Below are 10000 nucleotides of genomic sequence, written 5' to 3' on the forward strand. Positions count from 1 at the left end.
ACCTATATAGCATTAAAGGCTTTGATTCCATTTCACTATGCTCAATGCTTGGGAACTGAAATCTCAATGTCGTAATCAAACACAATGTGTGTCTCTTTCTTCCTCTCCATCTTTGTGCTCCAAAAAACGTCTATAAAACATGGTCCTGTGAGTCCACTGTAACCTGTCCAGGTTGCTGTATATCCAGACCATTCCAGCAGTATTGCCCCTGCCAACCCCCTCTCACCCTGGGAGACCCCTCGGGTGTAAATCTGAGCTTGGCTGCCACTTTGAGCTAGGAGCAGGTCTGATACTCTGAAAGGGCTTTTGTTTTGTGTTGGGTCCACATTCACACAGAAAGACAGGGTGTAATTTGTGCGTGTGTGTGTGTGTGTGTGTGTGTGTGTGTGTGTGTGTGTGTGTGTGTGTGTGTGTGTGTGTGTGTGTGTGTGTGTGTGTGTGTGTACATTCACACAGGCAGACAGGGTATAATTTGGCCACCTGTGTGCTGGCTAGAGCTATTGTGAACCTTTCAAACCAACTGACAGGCAGTTTAAGAGCTAATTCATGGGCTTAGAGACCACATGAATCCAAGCCAACTGAATTCTTTGTTGATCACTAGGGGTTTTCTGACTGTTATTCCAAGGAAACTATGAGACATTGTAACCCTGCTGAGCTGTTGTGTAGGGAAATATGTATGTCAAATAATTTGGAAGTCATGCAGAAGCATACTGTAGGCAACAAAGAAGAAAAGTACCGAATATAACAGGTTACCACAAATGTCCACTTAAAAGATCTGATCATGTGCTGTGACATCAGGTTATATAAATTGCTTAATGGGTACACATCTTACCAGAGAGAGAGAGAGAGGGACAGAGAGAGAGAGAGAGAGAGACAGACAGAGTGAGAGAGAGAGAGAGAGAGAGAGAGAAAGAGAGAGACAGACAGAGTGAGACAGAGAGAGAGTAAAGAGAGGAACCAGCAGTGTGCACCCCTTCCTTGCCCCCTAGTCCCCATCTCCACCACTCACGCTGCAGTCTCTGATCCAGACGCTGCTCTCCTCTTCCGTGATGTCCCTGTCGGTGGCGCTCTTGAGAAGCCTGTCGGCCCTCTCCTCCTGCCTGCGAACGCCCGCTACGCTCTGGCTGTAGAGCTCCTTGTAGCGCTGCCACTGACCCAGCAGGGCTTTGCTGCTCCTCAACTGCTCTGAGATCTGTTCTAGCAGACTGTTCCATCTGGGATAGAGGCGGACGGCAGGGTTAGAGGCTGAACTGGGATCAGTTATACAGTACATTGTGAAAACAGTCTGTTACAGCAGCAGCGAGAAAACTAAGGTTCTAAGATCAGTTTGAGTCCAATGTGCAAGGTTTTTTAAAAAACATTACACGTCATTTTTTAGCAAATGACAGAAATACTTGATAGTTACAATAACTCCAGCTCGGATGTGTGTGTGTGTGTGTGTGTGTGCCTACCTGATGTTGACGTCCCTGAGGGCACCGTTGAGTGTGTCGGCCACAGACGGGTGGCACTCAGTCAGCAGTTGGTGTGTGACGGAGCCAAACTTCCTCAGACTGCTCTCCTGCTTGTCCAACTCCTCCTGTAGATTCTGATACCACGCACACACACACACACACGCACACGCACACGCACACACACAGACACACACACACACACACACACACACAGACACACACAAACACACACACACACACGCACAGGTTTAATCATTATTATAGCTTTTCAAATGACAGACAATCCTAGACAGACATCCTTGTTCTGACAGCCTATCATTCGGACTGAAAAAGAAAAAGAAAAAGAAAATGTCCTTCCAAACCCAGGGTTGTGTTTTAGTTGTCTCACCTCCAGACTCTCCACCTGCTGTTGAACAGCCTCCAGGGAGCCGGTGAGCAGACGTAGATGGGACACAGAGTAGCGGCCCTCCATCAGGTAACCGTTGATCTCCTCGGCAGCGCGCCGGTACAGAGTCCACTGCTCCAGCACCGACCGTAGGCTCACCTTCATCTGCCCTATCTGAGCAGGGGAGAGGATCGGTTCAAAATACTGCATCTACATCGTTTATTGTGAAGCATAATATTACATATTACAGAAATGCACAGTAATTAACTAAAGAGCAAGATTTCGAACTTGGCCAAATCTGTGTTAACTGTCTGCCTTAAGATACGTATTCGCTGTCATGGATATGAATGACAACCTTCAGTTTCAATCGTTATGAATCGGTTACATGGACCAATGGATGACATTGCAGTATCAGTTGAGTCATCCAAGTAGGTAACCCACCATGTGGTCCAGGTTGGCCCAGGACTGGTTGAGCCCCTTCAGGGTCTCCATCACAACAGAGCAGGCCTTGCCCTCCTTGTCCTGAACCAATGCATTTCCTCTCTGCTCAGCTTTCTCTAGATCCTTCTCTTTCTCCTTCACTAACTCCTCCAACTCCTAGGGCGGGGGACGAAAGAGGGGGAGGAAAGGAGGGAGAGAGGGCGACATGAAAAGGTGGAAAAACAAGTTCACTTGATTTGAGGTTACACAAGATTGTATCCAAGAAGTTTTGGAACTATGGAGAATAGTGCGTATCATATTTATCTCCCTACTTGACAATCTTTGAGTGCATTCTGCACCGATGCAACGTCCTCTATCCTGTGTCTCTTCTTCAGTTTCTCCTCTTGTAAGGTGAGCCAGGTCTTCAACGCCTGAACACCATTCTCATGCTCTAACCAGCCTTCCAGCAAGCCCTCCAACAGCTGGATCTGAGGTGCGCACACACACACACACACACACACACAGAACATTCTCAGACACTGGGTCTCCAGCTCACTTTGCATGAATTAAAGCTCTGGCTATAGTCACACCTGACATCTTTCCAAAAGGTGTGTGTATTATATAGATATACAGTAATTCCTCCAGGCCATCGGGTGGCGCTACCTTCTCAGTGATGAGCCCCTGCAGTATCTGCCAGCGTCGGTTCATGGCTCCAAGACGCTCTGCAAAGTCGGTCTTGGAGCTGCGTTTCCCCTCCACGTCCTGACTGCTGATCTGGAGGACGGACTGGTTGACAAAGTCAACTGTCAGCTGTTTACACGTCAGGTCTATACGGAACCCCTGGAGAGAGAGGGATGGAGGGAGGATGGAGAGAGGGATGAAGAAGAGGGGGAGGGAGAAGAATGAGATACAGAGGGAAGGAAAGAAAGAGAGAATGTTACTAGTGAATATGTCCATTGTCTATTCATTTGACTCTTGATTGTTGATGGTCCTGTTGTCTTTGAGAGAGGGGTTGATCATTTACCTTGTACTTCTGCAGGTAGTCCTGAACGACCTCTGACCCCACTGCTCCTATGATCCTCTGTTGGTCCTCCTCGATCACGTTCTCCATGAGGGAGATCCAGCTCATCAGCTCTGTGATGGCGTGGCGTGACGCCAGTTTCTCCATCTGCAACTGTAGGGAAGCATAAGGCAAAGAAATGTTAGAACCAGAACAACATATGCTAATATTTTCTCTTTTTCCTCAGCACACAGATACAATAAATACATGACTGTATACCAACATGTAAAGGTGAGGTAGGAAACCCAAAATGGCTTCACCTCAGCTATCTTAAAATAGAGGTTCAAGTAAATCAAATCAAATCAAATCAAATCATATCAGACTTTATATCGCGCCTTTCGTGCAAAATTGCAATACAAGGTGCTTAACAATATTATAAAAATACATGGTAGAACAGAGAGACCAGTGTAGAACAGTAGAAGAGGGTAGATTAAAATAAAATGGATTAAGAGAATGCTAAGCTAAAAAGTGGCTAGCCCAAAAAGTAAGAGAGAAAAAAAAGAAAAAAAAAGCTAATATTGACACGTTCGTTACACATTAGATAGTTAATTACGCATGAATTACACATTAACCACCTGTTAGTTAACGTGTTGATACTTGACTTGGCCACGAAAACAGCCACGAAAACAAACACCGCTATGACTCTGACTGACATAATAAGAGCTGTTCCCAGACCTGGTGTAGCTTCTCCTGCACCACAGGGATGCGTGTGAGCAGCTCAGCCCACTGTGTGTCCACCTGGCCGAGAGCTGACCTCAGACCAGCCGTGTCGACTCTCTTCAGACGCAGCAGCTGGTTACCCGTGCTCAGCACCGAGGAGCGCAGAGAAGACTTGGCATCCACCTCCTTGGAGAACTCCTAGAGGAGAGAGACAGGGGAGAGAAGGTGAGCTATCGTTCCTTCCGAAGAAAAACGTGTCAGTGTCAGTGGAAACCACCTTTGGGGAAGCCATCTTGGTGATGCAGGTACTGTGAATGGAATCATTGGTAAGAACATGAGGATGAGGATACTAGTATGCATTGTAGAAGTGTATTGGTTATTTTACAGGGAACTCAATCATTATTTCTGTGAGATAATATACTCTTCTTTGGTGTAGACTGGTCTTTCTCTCTCACCAGGAAGGCGTAGAGGTGGTCTCTGACCGTCTCCAGCTCCTGGGGTACGGTCACAGACTGCGTGGTCCAAAACTCCAGATGCTCGAGGGCCGTCCGCAACCACTGACTCAACTCTGCCGACTCACTCTGGTACCTGCGAGGGTCATATGACATGACAGTACATCTTCAGTCCTGAGGTTCAATTACAAATACCCTCCCCCACCAGACTGTCTGACTGACTGACAGCCTGACCTGCTCCAGTGTTTGATGGTGGAATCAAAGCTGTCTGACTGACTTACTTACTGACTGACTGACTCACTGACGGACTGACAGATGGACTGACCTGGTCCAGTGTTTGAGGGTGGAGTCGAGGCGGTGCAGCTCCTTGTTGACCTTGGTGGTGGAGGAGAGCCAGTGTTCTCCCAGCTGAGTCAGCTGATTCTCCAGGTCTGAGCAGCACACGGACAGCAGCAGCCTCTTCCCCTCCTCTAAGACCTGGTAGAGCTGGGGCTGGTGCTCCGTCAGACTGGCCTTCAACCGCTGGGGAGAGGGGGAGGGGGGGAGAGGGGGAGAAGGGGGGAGAGAGGGGGAGAGGGGGGGTGGAGGGGGGAGAGGGGGAGAGGGGGTGAGAGGTGGAGGGGGGGGGGTGGGAGAGGGGGTGGGGGGGACGAAAACAGATAAGGATCTGAAGACTCTCCATCAAGTGAGGCTGGTGGAGGTAGAAATCGGACTGTGTGTGTGTATTGTACCTGGTAGAGAGCAATCCTGTCACTGAGTCTCTCCTCTGTCTCTTCCACAAGGCCCACAGTGGGGATGCTACACTCCACAGCCTCCAGCTGCCTGCACAGACCCTGGTAGTCCTCTACCAGCCTGCTCCATGACTAGGGGAGAGAGACAAGAGAATGGGGTCATCATCAGTCTATTTGTTCATTTGTTCATTCATTCCTTCATTTTTACAGAAGTAATCATTTCATCCAATCCATGCCGGCCTACTAGAATAATGAACACGATGGACTAATCAATCATTCTCTCCATTCTATCTGTCTCCATTCACCTAAGCAACTATGTGCCCTTTCCAGCCCACCCCCGAAAGGCCCTCTCTCAAGGCTTTTCTCACCATCCATCCATCCCATCCCTCCCTCCCTCCTCTCCCTTACCTCCAGTATGCCCTCCAGCTCCACACCTCTCCTGTGGGCCTGCTTGAGGACGTTGTGGGCCAGCGCCAGGCTCTCCTCCAGGGCCTGGCTCTCCCGCTGCACCACCAGGCAGCTCACCTTGCTGTAGAACGTCTGGGTCAGGACCATGTGAGACTCTAGGCCCTGGAAAAACTCCTGGTGAGGGGGAGGAGGGGGAGGGAGGGGATGGAAGAGTGGACAGGAGAGAAGAAGAGGAGAGGAGATGGGGGGGGAGGGGTGAGGTGGGGAGAGAGAGGTTAGGAAAAAAACATCTAATTCTCATTCAAGCACATTTTTATTTTGCCTCTGGCCTGAGCAAGACAAGTCATCGCAAAAGGCACTACTGAAGGTGCACAACGTTAATTATTATTAGAATTCTGAGGGGGGGTGGGGCCACCTTTCCCTGACGATCTCTCTGATCGAGGCCCTTACTTTGTGCTTGTCCAGGAGCATCTGCACCTCTATGACCGAGCCCACGGTCATCTTCTGGTCGGCGGCCATCTTGTCCTGGGCGGTGTCGACCAGGTCTGTGAGGTCGTGCAGGGCGCTCTCATACTGGGCCTTCAGCACCAGGCTGTGGTTCAGACTGCTCCTTCTGGAGCCCACCGTCAGAGCCAGCTCCTCATACGCATCCTATAGAGATGATATCACATCAGCGTACGAAACATTATGTGTTACATAACACATTATAACATATGATATATGCCATAATATATACGGTATAGTACATATACTGTATCACATTGGCTCCTCTTAAACAACCAAAGATAGCAGAAGAGTATGTTATATCACAGGGGGCATAGGGGGAGGAGAGGAGACTAGAGAGAGAGAGGGGGGGCTGTTACCTGTAGTTTGATTAGTTCCTGGTTGGAGATCTGGTCAGGCTGTAGCCCTTCTGCTCTGGTCCTGAGCTCAGACACTCTCTGTTCAAACTCCCTCAGACCATCCTCTATCTCAGACAACGTCTGCACAGGGAGGAAACACACTTTAAATGCTTGTGTGTGTGTGTGTGTGTGTGTGTGTGTGTGTGTGTGTGTGTGTGTGTGTGTGTGTGTGTGTATGTGTGTGTGTGCGCGTGTGTGTGCTGCTACATTACCTCCATCTGCTTCGACGCAGGCCTGTCCACAGTCCCAGCCATCCTCTGGATCAGCTGGTGTTTACTCTCACTGAGAGCTGTGAACAGCAGCCTCAACTCAGTCTGACAGAGACAGGGGAGGCAAGAGGGAACACCATCAATGGAGGTCTACATTGACATATGGTCCTCAACATTTACATATTCATTTATGGCATTTAGCAGACGCCTTTATCCAAAGGGACTTACAACAGATATGTTTGACTAAGTAAGTGAATCATCTATCCATCAGTCATCATAAGAAAAATGAAGACACACACGCACACACACAAGACACACACGCACAGACACAGACACAGACACAGACACAGACACAGACACAGACACACACACACACACACACACACACACACATACACACACACACACACACACACACACACACACACTACCTGGAAGCTGCTGTGTTCCTGCAGCCTGTCCCTCATGCTGTCACAGTGCTGCTCCAGGGTGGAGTCCAGCAGGCCCAGCCTCCCCTGCAGCCCCTCCAGGGTGTCCTCCATCAGGTCCTGGTCCTCTCCTCCTCGGCACAGCCTCCCCTCCGCTCCACACAGCAGCTCCTTGCACTGGCTTACCTCCCCCGTCACCTCTCTCACCTCCTTACTCAGGCCCTGGAGACACACAGACAGACTCTGATGCAGACAGCAGTAGATCAGCAGCTCCCTCTGCCCCCTCCGCTACAGAGATACCTCCAGTTTGCAGACATCCTCCCACCCTCACCAACCTGTTTGCACCCCCACCCATACAGGCATCTACATGTCACAGAGGTGCCTGTACACAAACAACGATGTCATTCAGCTTGTCATGCCTACAGTTTGGTGTCATTCACTTCATGTCACGTCTACAGTTTGACCTCATTCAGTGTTATGTCACATTTACAGTTTGACCTCATTCAGTGTTGTGTCACGTCTACAGTTTGACCTCATTCAGTGTTATGTCACATTTACAGTTTGACCTCATTCAGGCTCAGACAGGATCCAAACATCAAAAAGATGGACTGGATGGATGGACACACATGTTTAGTTTACGTCAGTTTAAACTAGTTTAGAATGACATAGTGCAGAAGGACATCATTTGAGGTTGGAGGTTGTTCATTGCCTGTGCTGTGAATGAGCTAAAGTTGGATATGTCTTCAGTAGCGTTATAACATTGTTATACCTGTTATACCTGTTTACACGAAGGGTTGTTCCCAAAACATTATTGAAATGTTTTGTGTTTGTCAATCATTTGTTACAGAAACATTCCAGAAACTGAACATGTTTAAGGACTGCTGTCATGCAACTTTTCCAATCAGAATAGTCAAGATAGTGAAAAAAAAATGGATGTTGTGGGTTGTGGGAGGGTTATATATATATCTGACTTTCAAGAACCTACAGAGAACGTTGTGGGAATATCAATTGAAGAACGTTGTGGGAGGACTGGCAGTAAACTCTGAAGCTAGATTACGCCCATTGTGTTGCTTCTCCGTGACCTCCGTGACCTCCATGGCTCATTTGGTAGAGCATGGCGCTAACAACGCTTAGATTGTGGGTTCGATTCCCGCTGGGGCCATATATACTGAAAAATGCATGCACTCACTGCAATGTAAGTCGCTTTGGATAGTATCAGCTAAATGGCATATTATATTATATATATATATTATTATATTATTATTATGATGTTATTCTCCAGCCCCCTCCTACCTCCATGTTACAGAGCTGTGTCTCTGTGTCCTCTGACAGCAACACGGGACCGGAGAGAACTTCGTTCTCAGCGCTGTCCAGCCAGGAGGAGGCTGCCGACATGGCCACATACAGCTCCTGCTGCACTGCCACGCCCTGCTTACTCTCAGCGCCCCCTGTCTGTGAACGCAGGGAATAGCAGTTACTCGTACATGCCAGAGGTAACTTGTTCCTATAACATTGGTATCCTGCTCCATAACAAAGTAGTGTAATGTGTTACCTCTTGGGCCAGCCTCTCCAGTGCCTGGCTGCAGCCCTCAAACAGAGCCCTGGGGGAGCGGGGGTCCTGCCCCACCGACTCCCCCCGGAACACCACCCCTGGACTGGACACACGTGACCTGTGGAGCACCTGGGGACAGGGGGGGAGGAGAGGACTGTCACATGGGTGGACTGTATGATGGATGGATCGGCAAAAGACATGCAGGGAAGTGGATGAGTCATCTAAGATTTGACTAGGTAACTACCATTGTTTACTCCGTTAGAATGCCTCACAGGTTATTGACATAACCCTAAGCCTAACCCATGTCATGTATATATATACTAGTTTGTGCTGGATGCTTGGTGTGACCATGGTTTATACACTCTCAGATGTCAATCAATACTGGATGCTGGGTGAAAAGTTGTGCTCAGACAGTAGAGGTGTGAAGTGTTTTGCAGGTGTGCTTTGTATGTGTGTGTGTGAGTGTGAGTGTGTGTGTGTGTGTGTGTGTGTGTGTGTGTGTGTGTGTGTGTGTGTGTGTGTGTGTGTGTGTGCGAGCGTGCATGCGTGCGTGCGTGCGTAGATCCAAGCCAAGCGTACCGGGCTGAGCTGCTCCTGTGAGTGGAGGGAGAGCTGCAGCTTGGTGCTCTGGTCTTTATTCAGATTCTCCCAGCGCCGCCTCATGTGGTCCTGAGGGGTCAGGGTCTCTGTCTCCAATAACACACCAGGGGCCGTATGATCACTGAGGAGAGGGGGAGGGACAGAGAGAGAGAGAGAGAGAGAGAGAGAGAGAGAGAGAGACACATGAAGAGAAAGGACGTTTTGGAAGGCTTTTGAAGAGAGGATGGTTTTCCTCACTGTCTGCAGAGGGGGAGAGACAGTTGTGACAGTGAACCAGAGAGAGGAGAGAGAGAGAAGGGGGAGAGAGAGGGAGAGGGGAGAGATATAAAGAGAAAGAGAGAGAGAGAGAGAGAGAGAGAGAGAGACAGGGGGAGACATAAAGAGAGATCAATCCTACCTGTCCCCATTGGGTGTGGTCTGTTGTGTGAGTATCTCCTCCCCTACACTGGCTACAGACTGTAGCAGCCTCCTCTGTTCTGCTAGCTGCTCTTCGAGCTCCTGGAAACAGCACAGAATAGCATTTACAAACACAGCACAGAATAGCCTCCATAAAGTGGAGTACTGTCATTAAGCCTGACAGTGATGTTCAGCTCTTAGACTTAGAGAGTTAGTGTACAGTATAACGTATAAAGATCTACAGTAAGTGATACAACGACATATCACAACCATGGCAGGGAAGACCTTGTATAAAGATGAGGTGCTAGTAGCAACAGCATTTACATTTAAAAAAAATAATAATAAT

The 10000-nt window shown here is 48.7% G+C and overlaps 1 protein-coding gene across 1 annotated transcript in view; it reads right to left on the reverse strand.

The window, feature by feature from the left end:
* Window positions 1-10000, reverse strand: part of syne1a (spectrin repeat containing, nuclear envelope 1a) — a gene marked incomplete at its 5' end in the record, with an annotated part of 157820 nt that overhangs the window by 27655 nt on the left and 120165 nt on the right. The window contains 20 exons of the mRNA XM_083688496.1: window positions 1010-1214; window positions 1452-1585; window positions 1840-2010; window positions 2278-2433; window positions 2589-2744; window positions 2920-3096; window positions 3281-3430; window positions 3992-4174; window positions 4432-4564; window positions 4754-4950; window positions 5160-5291; window positions 5568-5741; window positions 6018-6218; window positions 6431-6550; window positions 6682-6783; window positions 7110-7328; window positions 8400-8558; window positions 8659-8787; window positions 9238-9379; window positions 9656-9756. Coding sequence (XP_083544622.1) covers window positions 1010-1214; window positions 1452-1585; window positions 1840-2010; window positions 2278-2433; window positions 2589-2744; window positions 2920-3096; window positions 3281-3430; window positions 3992-4174; window positions 4432-4564; window positions 4754-4950; window positions 5160-5291; window positions 5568-5741; window positions 6018-6218; window positions 6431-6550; window positions 6682-6783; window positions 7110-7328; window positions 8400-8558; window positions 8659-8787; window positions 9238-9379; window positions 9656-9756 — 3141 coding nt within the window. The remainder of the gene's footprint in view (window positions 1-1009; window positions 1215-1451; window positions 1586-1839; window positions 2011-2277; window positions 2434-2588; window positions 2745-2919; window positions 3097-3280; window positions 3431-3991; window positions 4175-4431; window positions 4565-4753; window positions 4951-5159; window positions 5292-5567; window positions 5742-6017; window positions 6219-6430; window positions 6551-6681; window positions 6784-7109; window positions 7329-8399; window positions 8559-8658; window positions 8788-9237; window positions 9380-9655; window positions 9757-10000) is intronic.

The sequence above is a fragment of the Argentina silus genome, assembly GCF_951799395.1.
Source record: "Argentina silus genome assembly, chromosome: 17".
Classification (NCBI taxonomy): domain Eukaryota; kingdom Metazoa; phylum Chordata; class Actinopteri; order Argentiniformes; family Argentinidae; genus Argentina; species Argentina silus.